This window comes from Egretta garzetta, unplaced genomic scaffold, assembly GCF_000687185.1.
Source record: "Egretta garzetta isolate BGI_Z169 unplaced genomic scaffold, ASM68718v1 scaffold314, whole genome shotgun sequence".
NCBI lineage: Eukaryota > Metazoa > Chordata > Aves > Pelecaniformes > Ardeidae > Egretta > Egretta garzetta.
In genome coordinates this window covers 357,474-371,142 of record NW_009259531.1, presented here as the reverse complement: position 1 = coordinate 371,142, position 13,669 = coordinate 357,474, and the positions used below count along the sequence as shown (strand labels likewise).

At 36.5% G+C, this 13,669-nt stretch overlaps 1 protein-coding gene across 2 annotated transcripts in view; it reads right to left on the bottom strand.

The window, feature by feature from the left end:
- ADCY7 (adenylate cyclase 7) overlaps nt 1-13,669 on the bottom strand; it is a 65,580-nt gene that overhangs the window by 9,463 nt on the left and 42,448 nt on the right. For both annotated transcript variants that reach the window (XM_035893143.1, XM_035893144.1), the window contains exons 11-20: nt 10,018-10,150; nt 8,587-8,772; nt 7,611-7,654; nt 6,724-6,804; nt 5,606-5,678; nt 4,715-4,812; nt 3,908-3,992; nt 2,144-2,281; nt 863-925; nt 231-269 (exon numbers count right to left, since the gene is read on the bottom strand). In XM_035893143.1, coding sequence (XP_035749036.1) covers nt 231-269; nt 863-925; nt 2,144-2,281; nt 3,908-3,992; nt 4,715-4,812; nt 5,606-5,678; nt 6,724-6,804; nt 7,611-7,654; nt 8,587-8,772; nt 10,018-10,150 — 940 coding nt within the window. The remainder of the gene's footprint in view (nt 1-230; nt 270-862; nt 926-2,143; nt 2,282-3,907; nt 3,993-4,714; nt 4,813-5,605; nt 5,679-6,723; nt 6,805-7,610; nt 7,655-8,586; nt 8,773-10,017; nt 10,151-13,669) is intronic.

The following is a 13,669-nucleotide window of genomic DNA, read 5'->3' as shown; positions in this document are numbered from 1 at the left end:
CTCAAAGTTTTAGATCTACTTTTAGGTCTGAACTTTCAAAAAATTGCAAAGCTGTACTTTATTCAGCACAGCAACAGCAGCTGAAACATCTTCATTTCATGAAGAAATTTTCTGCTGTCAAATCACTAAAAAAAGCTGTGTTTTATACAGCAACAGAACCTGCCCGTTGTCAGTGTTATATACAATATTCAAAGGTCTGGGTTTTAAAGTAACATGTATTCACTACTTACAGTTTCCTGAACGCAGGATTGAGTTGTGTTTCCAGAAGGCTTATTTACAGACATGCAAGAACAGAAAATTACCAGATGAGTACAATGTGCATTATATACATGTATCTTATCATTTGCCCTGAGGACTTGAATTAAACGGCCCTTACACAACCTGCTGCGCATTGTTCAAAACCACATCCATCATCTAAAGGGGTGGCCAGGTGACAAAGGAGCATCCCAAACATCTGGATGATCTCAAAAAAGAATGCTACTTTGGAATTAAAGAGATAAAAAAATGAAACCCTCAGAAACAATCCTTTTGTGTCATTAGTAAGTGCTGAATCTATCCTTATAGAAATGCTAGAGAACACCTTTCAAAGGTGCTGAGTAACCAAAATAAGCCAAAACTTCAGCTTTGTCCATGAGTACTCCAGACTCTGGAAAATCCCTAAAAAATGCACAGTAAAGCCATAGCTAATGATAGAAAATATCCTTAGAACTGCCTTGTGGCAAGAGAAAGTCTTTGTGTTCAACGATTTAAAAATTCTATCTTTATAAAAAGAGATCAAAACACTGCCATCTGTCTATATTATACACACCATCCAAGACTCATTTCATTTTAATCTTAGATATTAAGATGGTACTCTACTCACATAGGTGGTATTACACAGGTCATTTGATCCAGTAAAGTTTGCAGGCTTGTTCTTTTCAGTAGTCTTGATTTATTGGAAGAAAAACAAAACAAAACAACAAAACCACCATACAAACTTGTTAGCAAGTAGTCACTAATTTTAAGTTTTTTCTCCATATATTATATAATGATTCCTGATTTGGTTGCCCTTTCAGTGCTACTGCGATACAAATGTTGAAATACAATGATATCCCATATATTTGTATTAAACATATATGCACACAGAAGGTGCAAGGTTAAAATTACCAAGTATTTATCAAGTTTTATCACGTATTTTTTAATGTGGGGTAAAATTTCACATTATGGCTATGCTAATCTAACAGCTAACTGGCACAAACATGTGCTTCTGTCTCACCCCCCAGTTTCCCAGCTGCTGTTCCTGTTTTCTTTCGGTCTGTCCCTGGTGGTGTTCACATGACACCACTGTGAGTCAACTCAAGGATCTAAGCCAGCAGAAAAACAACCCTACAAAAGAAAATGAAGCATCTTCTGCAGTATAGCTTTCAGAATAAACTCCTCATGGAATCAGAAGAATGGCAGACCAAGCACATGGGATTGGACAGACATGACTTTTAGTAGCTAGCTATCAGATAGGTTTAACTGTTAATGTGATGTGTCACATAAAGCTTGCTTAAAAAAAAAACACAGCAGAGTGGTCTTGAGCATGAGGTTACTCCAAAGAGCTGTTTTTCAAATGTAGGTACCCCAGGTACAATACAATACTCAAACTAAAGTTAAAAGACAGGTGCCATTTGCATCTTAGTCTGGCAGTAACTACCCGCCATGTCTATGGTTTTAAAAGAGAGTCAAGCTATATTCTTCCCTTCCCCATCCACATTATTAATAGCTAGTGCAAATAGGACAGCAAACTGCTTAACACTTCTACCCGTTACAGCCAAACATTTAAACCCACGTTAAAAAAAAAAAAAAAAAAAAAAGGGAAAATCTTAGTGATGAGGGTTACAATCAACAGTAATTGTAAATGCCATCTTGAAAGCAAGAAAAGGTAGTGTAAACTAGAACTCAAGTCTATCACATGTACTTTTAATTCTACAAACTAGGAGATTTTAATTTTAATGCTTTTACAGACATAGTGCATTATCCTTGAGTAAATTAACTCACGTTGCAAATCAGACATTAGGAAAAGCAGAAAAAAGCATGGTACTTGATGAAAATACAGGAAGTTACTTAAACTGTGGCTGTTACAGTAAGTTCACAGAACAAAGACAATGTGATTACTTACCAAATTAAAAATGGCTATAATCAGCAAGGCACCTATAGTGATGACTGCTAAAGGAACCCTAAGTAAAGGCATTGTTTCCACCTTTTCGGACATAGCAGAAAGACGGCGCAGGAAAGGCCACCGTTCTGAGCAGCACTTCTGTAAACAAAGTTAGTTTGTTTCAGTGACATGGATAACACTTTGACACATGGGAAGAAATATTTCTAAATATAAAATACTTTTTCTCTGGGGGAGAGCGTCAACAGTCTTCACTGGAATCCTAATTTAGAACTCCGAATCTAGTCATTTGATTAAATGCCTAAATACCTTTCCAAAACTGAAAATAGAGGTAACACTTCCTTATTTCAAAGAAGCTGAAATTTTCTGAATTTCTGATTTAAAAATATTATGATCTGATCGAAAGATCTAGAGAAATGTTACTAGAGTGACAACCTATATTGTATTTTTTAGTTATAGAGCTATAATGTTATATTTGGAAATACATTTTCAGATGACTAAATCAAAACCAATCATAGACAGTCCCCTTTCTTGCCATCCTTATATCTTATATTTGTTGCTATAGAGAAAAACATCTAACAAAGCATGCACTTTTAACAATTGCAAGCATTATTCAAGGATGCTATACCAAAACATTCCCAGCGTAAAACTCAAGTCTGATGCAACTGCAATCTTGGAATTTTTTTTTTCTTTTCTTCAAGTGTTTTTACATATGTAGAAACCATATGTGCATATGTATACACACACCTACCTCTCTCTCTCCACAGATATATATATATATATACACACACACACATATATATATATAAAAATCCATCCACTCATATGTGTATATAAAGACCAGACATACATAAAGTCCACACATGCCCTCTAACTGTACTTTTAAATTAATCATAAAAATCTATCCCATGTACAGAGTGCAATTTTATTTTTTTTTCCTTTATACACAACTTGAACCTGGCTCTGTAAGAGACCGACTGCCTCTGGGGCAGTTTTCCTGGGAGACCACCATCGCCACTCTGCAACGGGATGATAGTGGCATGTTCTCAGCAGAGCTTCAGAACTCCCTCTCGCCCTTGGTCTAGCACAACAGAACTTGATGAGCGTAAGGAACTCTCTAAAATCCATTCCCCCTTGCACTCTTGCCTCCAGATAGTTCTTGGACTGGAGAAGGATTTTTTTTATTTTGTATCACTGAACTCTATGTCACTATATATTTTTAAACAGTCATTGCATACATTTAATAATGCAAAGAAGAAGGAACTACAAATACAAAGCGTAATTGATGTAATGGTGAATTTGGAATTCTAACAGCTATGAAATTGTTACCAATAAATTATTAATATGTTTGTAATTTTCATGGGGCTTTATAAATTATTATGAAAACTGATCTTGCATTCAATATTATTTTGATTTTAATATTGTTTCCAGTATAGAAAACATTGGGATTTACAACCAAAATTACTACTAAGGACAAACATAAAAATAAACTTAAAAAACCCAACCCCACTCAGCAAGTGTTAATGTCTTACTGCTCCCTCCTACCCATCTATTCTGGCACCCAAATAATTATGAATTACAGTGAGAATTCGAAGACATGAAATTCTGTTTCTCACAATGAAATCTTCTGGTAAGCTGAGATTCAAGGCTCCTGTAACTCCTATTGAAATTAACAGCTTAATTCATCATCCTAAAAGATAGACCAAGTTGCTAAATTACATCCATCCACTTTTGAAAATAGTTTGGTTTTCAATTAAATAAACTTACCATACATTTCTCAGCAAAACACACAAACAAAATAAGTAGAATGATGATTGCAACAATGCCAAAGGAAATTCCTAGTTTTGCAGTTCTAAACAGAAGAGAAAGCATTAAACAAACCAAAGTTAAACGAAAAAAAATTTTCAAACCGCAATTCAGACTAATGTTTGCTAATAGCATTTCTCTAAATTTAAACAGAATTTTTCTTCTAATAGCACTGGATGACCATAACATTGCAAAAGTTATTGTTGCACTGTTACACAAATACTACGTTAAGTTATTCTACTCCTCACTGACGGTCTGAACCACTGCCCCATGCATAAACCACATGGAAATTGCACTGCAACAGCCATGAAAAACAAATATGCCATAAACTTCAGAATTATTAAAATCTGCTTTCTTGCCAGTATGAGAAGCAGCTCAAAATTCCCTCCTTGTATCTCTACAGACAAAAGTATCACTTAGCACATTTTAATCTGCTAATCCCAGTTTTTTATTGCTCACTCAGTGTGCTTACAGTCAAGTATTCCTATAAAACAGTATTTCTCACTTAACCGATCATCTCCCTGTGTGTATTATACAAACACAATATTAAAGGAATATTTCTATTTTATTTTCATATTGATATCTAGGCTCTTAGGCCAACAACATGAATGCACTCCTTTATTAAGAGGTAAATTAGTCCTAAGAGGTGTATGTTTCTTAAATGTAAGCCCTCAGGAACTCCAAAAGACTTAAAAGTTTCATGCACATGAGTTTCACTTTAGCCATCAGTTAATTTGAATTATAAATTATTAAAATACTGACACTTACTTTGGCATTATAAACATCTGTATCAGAAATATACAGAGGAACACAAAACTGGCGCATGCGAAGTAACTCTTCAGTTTTAGAATAGGAATGCTGCGATACTGAAACACAGATTATAATAAAGCTTAAGGATAATTCCGGGGGAGGTTAAATTCTATTACATTTTTGTGGTGACACATATATGCAGATCTATACTGTACTACTAAAAATATACATAGAACTAAAAGAGAACAAAAGAAAACCACCAAATGAAATTCATTTGAACATCTGTCAAGAAAAACAGCCCAGTCCAAAGGATAATTTCAAACCTAGAGGGAAATCCATTGAGTATGTAAATCAGCACTTCACAGACACACATAGTCAAAATCCTTATTAAAAAAAGGCTATACACAGAAGTAAACCTGAAGTGTATATATACACACACACTCCAGTAACTACATACAGTACACCACAGCACATTAAACAGTTATTCAAACAGAAATACTACACTGTACCTAACAGATAACAGTATTGATACTTGCAATGAAACAACCACAGAAAGCAAAGTAATTTCATTATGGATGCAGAAAAACTTCTGTTTTTTTTTTTTAAATCTCATTATTTTTGAGAGAAGTTGTTCATAAAGTTGCCAAACTCCTACTAACTCCCTTATGGCAAGAATTTAACCACAGATTAGAGACAATCTCCTTCAATCTACAGAACGGACATTCTGAAGGAAGAATGACCAGCTCAAATGAATCATGAGATCTGCTTTCCATTAGTTACCAAAACCCTCTTTGAATGTGCAATCACCTCAGAATCCAGTTTCAGAAAGAAAACAGTTTCAAATGTATTCTTACGCTGCTCTGAAGTGCAAATCAAAGACCCAAAAGGATTTTTTTTCCTCTTACCAACCTCTTTTTCAAGACCGGGTTCTGCAAAAATCAATGAAAATCCACAGAAGTCGTCCGATTTGCTACACCATGGACTGCATTCAAAGAGACACAAGTTACAAAACGTATGCAATGAGCAAAGGAGAATATGCAAAAGCATCATTGTAGTTGAGACTCCACAGCATACAGGATGAGTGCACCACTGCTTTACACACATTTGACAGTTCTGAAAGGTCTTTACATTTCGTAGCATAACCTATGAGCGGTTACGGTTTTATGTAGCTGGCAGGCAGATCCAGAACACTATCACAGACAGCAGCATCTGCCAGTTACATGCAAAACATAACCCCAGACCTTCCCTAAGATTTACAAATAGGAAAGTATAATAGCAGATGTTAAGAGATGGCTCACTGCCTCCAAAAACTTCCCCTAAATAACATCAGGCCCCTATTAGGAACAGCTGAGGTACAGTGATAACAGCCTTGCTATATCTTCGATGAAAGAGGGTTTTTTCTCAAATTCACTGTTTTACACTTGATATGAATTTAAATACTGTATTTTCAATTAAAAAAGAAAAACAAAACCAAAACCCAACACTGCCTGTGTTTGCCTGCTTTTAAATGCAAATATAAGGCTAAATGCACCACCTGCTACTGATGGACCATTTACCTTCAGTGAACCAGACACTAGAGCAATTTTATTATTACCCCCAAAACTGTGTTTTGACTTTATACATCGGTTTTGTTCAGGACTGCACCCCATTTCCTGGCATTTCTTATTTTAATAAACAGAACACAAACATTAACTTCCTATCCCATCCTACACTGCAATTCAGCTCATTATTTCAGACAGTCATAAGAAACAAAGCAATGATTTTGCTATTTCATAGTACTATACTACATTGAACAGCTAGACTAACCATTGGCTTCTTGGTAGAATAATGCAGTAAAACTTGCATTGTATTCAAATTAAAACCAAAACGGAACTAAAATAAGTAAAACACAAAGACCAAAAAAAAGGCTATACGGAAGTCTCGGTAACTTCTAATTTTTGAGAAGTAAATTTTATATCTAGACTTAAAACTGAGAATGGAGATTATTCCCAAAGAAAAGATGAAGAAAAAAATAAAATATTGCATACTTAGTTGAATTAAGGCCATCGATGGTTGACATCATTTCATCATAAATATCTTCCTCTATCCTTCCCTTCTGAGATGAATTTCTGAGAACAAAATGAAGTCCATGTCACAAATGCTATTCAGAAACAGTTAATGGCTACAGAGGACCATACTGTCTCAGTACACAAGTGAGGTAAGCTACCAGGCAAAAGTTAAACGAAAATGCTCCAAACTGATAAACATATGCACCCATAAGCACTTTACTAAGCATTTCTCTAGTTACTCAAATCATGCAATTTTCAAGACAATATTTTAATAAACTAAGAGAATGTTTCGCAAGTGAAAATCATCTACTTGGTTAACTTGGTGGTACAGGTACCACTGTACACATTTCTACATACAGTGCTGATTTTTTATTACGCTATAGTGGCATACATTAACAGTACTAACCAAAGACATATCTTGTAAAATATAGTATGTTTTTACTTGTAATATGTTAAATTGTATTTATTTTGTACCATAATATTTACAAACAACTCTAGCATCTATGAATAAGAAAACTAAAAGCTGAAGTAGCACAAGTGGTTACAATACATACACGTATACAATATATGAGGTGGTTTGATTTGTCTTCCACTGCTTGTTAGTTCTCTTACTTCCCTACTCCCTCTCATCCTGCTACAGCCCACAATGCAAAAAGGAACCTGAATGACTGAGGGGCCAGTGAGAAGGGGGGGGGCAAGTTCCAAGTTCTTTTAGAGAAACGTTTTTTAAAGGCCAAAGATTTAGCTTAACCTTTCTAATGCAGGAATACTATACACACAGTGATTAAGCAACCATGCTTACAGTACAATGAACTGCAAGAGGAGCACAGGATCACCTATTTTAAGAGAGAGAGTACTTGACAAACCTGTCGGATGTTCTCTGGCGCCCAGTAGAACACAAAGGTATTTCCTAAATCAAGTAAGGAATTAAGAGTAAGTTGCACACTCAGCAAACAGCAAACAACTATTGAAAATAAACTTCAGGAAGCTGCTGAAAACATTTTTATTCACAAATAAAAATCAAGAACCATTCTCAAATAGAAAAGCTTATAAAAATCAACCCTTTTCAGCACATGTTTTCCGCTTAAACAAGAGAGCATTTACTGACTAAAAAAATTCTTAGAAAATAAGTGAACAGATCTTCCCTCTTATTTTTCTCCACACACTGAAATAACTAACATCAGCAGAGGCAAGCAGACTGGAAACCACTTCCACAAACCTGAACAGACAGATACTTTAAATTAAACTTTACTACAGCTATCTGTCCACAGAGAGTAGTACAGCCTTGCTGTGCTTCTAGGAGCACACCTAAAAGCATGTACATCTCCTCCTTTCAGCTTTCAGGAAGGGCTAATGGAAGGAAAACCGAGTTTTCTTACATTTTGAAATTTTAAAAATCTTAAGAATTCTTAATCTTAAAAATTCTTTACTGATAAAATCCTGTTGCAGGAAGAGCATGTGGAAGGACTGTTTATTTTCTATGCATTTTAAGTAAATGTTGACTGCATCTGGAGTCTGGGATAAATTATCTTTTTTCCAAAACCACATGCAGTGAGCAGGACCCCAAGACAGAAAAATGTCAGGGGGAAAAAAAAAAAGGTCCTTTCAAAGTTTTAGTTTGAAGGTTTACTATGAGTATAGCATGCTACAGATTGGCAGAGTTTGTGTACTGTTGCATTCTGACAGAAATAGTTGTTGCACAGATACCTTCTTAGTTCTGTGTACACCAATAGTAATAGCAGAAATTCAGCCACAAAAACCATGTCAGGTTTTGAGCTTTGCACTATAGGCACAAGGAGCATTCTGCAATTGTAGGATGACAATCACTACTTCAAACCTCACCTTTTTTCGCCTTCCTTGTGAGCTTGAGGAGTCGCTGCTCACACTTTCTCTGTGGTTCAGGTGGGCAAAGGGCCTGGCTGCTCCCCAGGACTCTAAGTAACGTGTCATCCGAACAGATGCTCGCATCTTCAGCCCATCATTAACTCTTGTTTTAGGGAGATGATTATTTGATACGCATTGTTTGGACTAACAGAAAAAGCACACTCATTTAGAAAACAGAAAATGATACAAATTACCAAGAAATGAAGCTCTGTACTGGAGTAGTTTAGGACTATACAATCTAGTAGGACTCTAAGCACATATCAGCAATGTGTCAGCCAACCTCGATTCCTTTATCTCATTCAATTAACGTGAGCTAAAAGCCTTCATTTGCAACACTGCAACATTCAAACTTCCTGGTTTATTTATGATGATGCGAGAGATCGCAGGATCTTATGACTAGATAGAATTTCCCTTGCTGTTGTGCTGACTGCAAGGAAAAGATTCCCAATTCCTGAGCTAGGGTGTATCAAAACAGTGGTTAGGAGAAGATCCCACAAATTACAGACTCAACATCAGATTATATCCCTACGTCACAGGTGAAGAGTCAGGCAGTATGTACAGGGTATACAGCAATACCCTTGTGGGTCCTCAAGGAAGCTAAAACTACAGAAGAAACCAATACATCAATGACTGGTTATTCTCTAACATTTCACAGGTATCTGCAAAGTGAGCAGGGACCATTTTAATAGACTTGGATCCTCATTCTGAGAACATGTGCTGCGTACATGTAGGAAGAGTTGCAGTGTTGAGTACATAAAACATGCAACAAAAATAAGACTGACTTCTTGCTAATTATAAGTGGCCCTATACTGTTCCTTCCTATAAAGATCCTGAAGGAAAGAAGTTTGTCATTTTAATTCTTTTTCTTCTCAAATATTTACTCATCAACCACAAGCCCATTCAAAATAGCAATACTCTAGGTGTTTGCAGTTAACAGGCTCTCAAGGGGCAACAAACAGTTGCTAATTTTGCACCTTGAAAAGAAGGTGAATCTCACCTAAGATAGCGAGGAAGATGTCAGAAGCTATTTAACAGGGAATACTTTGTCTAAAAGTGGCTACACAGTACAGGTAGTCTTTCATTACTTCATCCCACCTTTTGACCTGGATTTGTGAAAGACACACTTCAAGCAAATACAGTCAAATATGTATTTTTACTCTAAGTGGACCACATAAGAGGTTTCAGCATAACACTTAGTACCTTCAAGCTAACAGACATGTCGTAAAACAGTAGGATGTACTTTCAGATCTCAAGTCCCAAATCCAAGCTACTCAGATGACTCATACCATGCTTTCTGAATAAAAAAGGTGTACGCACCACAGACACCTATGTACTTAAAATGTATGTATATGTGTGAGTAAATATACATGTTTAAAAACATACACATACCCTTGGATCAACCACTAAGTAGGTTTTGATATTCATGGATTCAAGGTAAGGATCCCTCAGGTGTCCATTCCCTTCTTCTACTTCATAAGCTTTGCCTAGGTGATTTAATGTTGCTTCAGTGATGTGAACACGGCTGAGAAGGGGAGAAAGAACAAGAGACCCAAACACTTACAGAAAGATCACATTAAGCATTTCATTTACATTTCAATGGCCACTGCTGACATTTCTGCTTTTCAGCCATTTTGTCCTTTGGCAGCCAACTGCAAAATCCTGCCAGGGCTTAAAATTATATTTGCAATCCTTTAATGCAGTTCTTCCTCACACATCTTTCATAGCAAGTATGTTAAAAAACACATCCCAGAATGAGGTAATAGCCGTATAAAATTGAATTAAAATAAGGAGACACATAAAAGAAACAAGAAGAAATGTGATCAAAGGAGATCTGATAACTGACAAGACAGACAGACTCATAGGCAGGTTGTTTCAGATGGCAAGAGCTGTGGGGAAGGCTCACAAACAAAACACAAGCAAGGATTGTCTCATGCTAGAAATGAACGAGGAGCGGGGGAGATGGTTACGAAGTCGGGACAAAAAAAGCTGGAACAGGTTTTTTGACAGACTTCCAGAATTATCATCCTAGTTGACTTTTCTGACTGAAACAATCTGAAGAGAGCATAACACAACAGCAACACGCTGCTAAGGGGAGCAGCTAGTATTTTTCTGTACCCATTCACACTTTCCCTTAAATGTTATTTAGTTCAGTATCCCAAATCACATATTTCCATATAAATTACAAGTACTATCTTTCCATAATATTTCTCAACAAGAGACTTGGGCATGTTCATAAAACAGCATTTCTTATCTTAGATTCTACTTTCTCATTGTTCATCTTCGCACAGTTTTTCTCACTTGTCTTTGGCATGGAGGAGTCAAACACTGTGCTGTTGGTCCTACAAGTCAGCACAGAGCTGGGAATAGAACACTTCCAGAATGGAAGCTGCACACTGTCATGTGCAGCACTCCTGCCTAACTACTGTGACCAAGGGCATCGCTGTCCCATCTGCCTCTACTTCCTTATGCTGCATGTAGGTTTGCCTGAAGGTAATTTAGCCAAGAGCTGGAGACCACTGGCTGTGCCTTCCCACAAGGAAGAACAAAAAATTCCTCGGTACTTTTGGAGCCAAAGGTAAGCATTTTGGAATACAGAGGATGCATGGTTTTATTTGTTTACTGGTAACGGTCTCAAAAAAATGTTTCTTTTAATTGTTACCTTGATTATGTAGTTTTGTAATTGAGGTGGCCCTTCAGATCTGTAATTTTAAAGCTTGCTCTAAAGCATCGTCTCCCATCAAGACTGAAGCATACTGGGTGATGTCTGTATTAATTGAGCCTTAAAAGAGTCCTGTATTGCAGCAAGTTTTCTGTGGCTTTCCACTTATCTCAAAGGGCAGTACATTTGTTCACTATTCACCATTGTCCATTTTCCCAAGCTTCCTCTCCCCTCTTCCCCAAATCACACACTGCCGTAGTACATTTCAGATCTTATTGCAAACTTTTTTCCATTTAAATTACTATGCTGATGATTTCTCAGCAGTTACTAATGCTTGCTGGATTCCAGCATCAGCACATAACCAAAAGCCGCCTCTCAAAGGCAAGCTGTGACATGCACTATTGCACTTACCATGCTAGTACAGAATACCTAACATACTGCACTCAATTTCCTATGCTAACAGGCCTGAGAGTAACATATTCTCATCTTCCAGGTATATACGTATTAGAGAGAATTAGTCATAAATGCTTTTTTGATTTTGGTTTTATGCTAGTCCTTTCTGCTTTACTAGTGTATTACATTGTTATGAATGCAAAAAAAATTTAAAATCGGAAGAAAGATGAACAAGGATACTCTGTCAATGGAAATAAAATATTTTTAAAGCTAGAAGTTTTCCTGTGTCCTTTCAAAAGTCTTTAGAATACCTTCATTTACAGAAACCCCAAACATACATACTTCCTTTTTTAAATAAAAACCTCAAAGTGCTCCTAATGACAAAACTTCTGCTTCCAAAGTAGCAGGACTAGCTAACATTGGAATGGGGAATCCCAGACACATCCTTTTTCTGCAGAGCAAGAAACAAATGTAACATAACATTTGCATAACTAACAGGAACGCCTCCTCCCTGTGAGGCTCAGTCTTCCACAAGTGGAAGGTTTCCTCTGGCTAGTTCTGAAACACATGATAAGCAAGTGCTAGACATGTATAGATATAGGAAGTATTAAGCATGTTCCAGAATCAGCATGTCAGCCTAAACCAGCGTTATTCTTTAGCAGATTATCAAACATAAGCACAATGAATGTAATGGAATAATCAAAGTTTTCAAGATTAGGCAATGATCGTAAATGAGACTAAGAAAAGTATCTGTTCATGCCATATTCAGTCATGTTCTTTGCTTTACCAACCAAAGAAACTTTACTGTATTCTTGTTTAATCATGCTGAGTCAACACACTAAGAGACTCAACCTGGATGGTATTGCAAGTGTTAACCAAGCTCCAATTAGTTTTCTTCCCGTTTCCGTCACCAATACAAGAAAATAATTAAATATTCATATCCCCTTATCACTTTGCAGGAATTAATTTTTAAGTTACAAGCATATACCTAAAAGCTGTCTGAGGCATTGAAATAATAAGAAACCCTATAATGTCACTGGTTAGAATCACTTTCCAAGAGAAACCAAAACAATGCTTAAACATATATCAACATGAATGCCATTCAATTAGTAAGTATTAATTTGCACAGACTACCAAAAGCCTATAAAACCATAGTCACATTTGGGAATGGAAAAAAAGTTTCTTAGCTGAATTCTAATCCCCAAGTTCAACTTAAAAAATAGAAGAAAAAAAAAACCTTTCCTAAATGAGGAAAATACAAAATGCTGGTGTTTTTAAAAAACATTTGTCCTTTTCGATGAGCATCTTAAAAAAGGTAGCATGAATATCAAGCTCAGACCCAATCCTCTGCACTGCTGAGGCAAGTAATCTGGCAAGTTACATTACTGCTTTGCCTCAGCTCTTCCACTCAGGACCACTCGCTTCCCTTCCCATTCTGCCCATGACAAACACTACACAGAGAGCGTACATCAACAGCTCCAAACTCTCCTTGCTTGGATGCTCCTACTCAAGCTGCATTTTAATTTGTTTGTGGGGGGTTTTGGGGGATGGGGGTGGTGGTGAATATAGAGCCAATATAAATCAAGTGGGACTGATCAATACAGAAACAGGAAACACCAGGTAAATATGCAGCTTTGTCTTGTCGCCATAAGTAGTGTATCTATTCTTTAGCCAAACTTACAAATACAGCATTATCCCTGTGCACAACATGAATTAACTAAGTCAACGTCATGCACTGCTGAAGGAGCACAAGTTTCTCTGATGAAGGGAAGGTCAAGAAGCAGTCACTTGCCTAAGAATAGAATTTTATAGTTCATTGAAAACAGAATCAGAAAATATTAACATTTTACAGCTCTAGTAGGTACACATTTGTCCTGTTTTCATCATCCCATTATGAGGATTTGTGCCACAGCACAGTTACGAATTCCAGACTCATAAACCAGGATTATGAAAACCATGATGACAGAGTGAATCAGCACCAACAGGGAA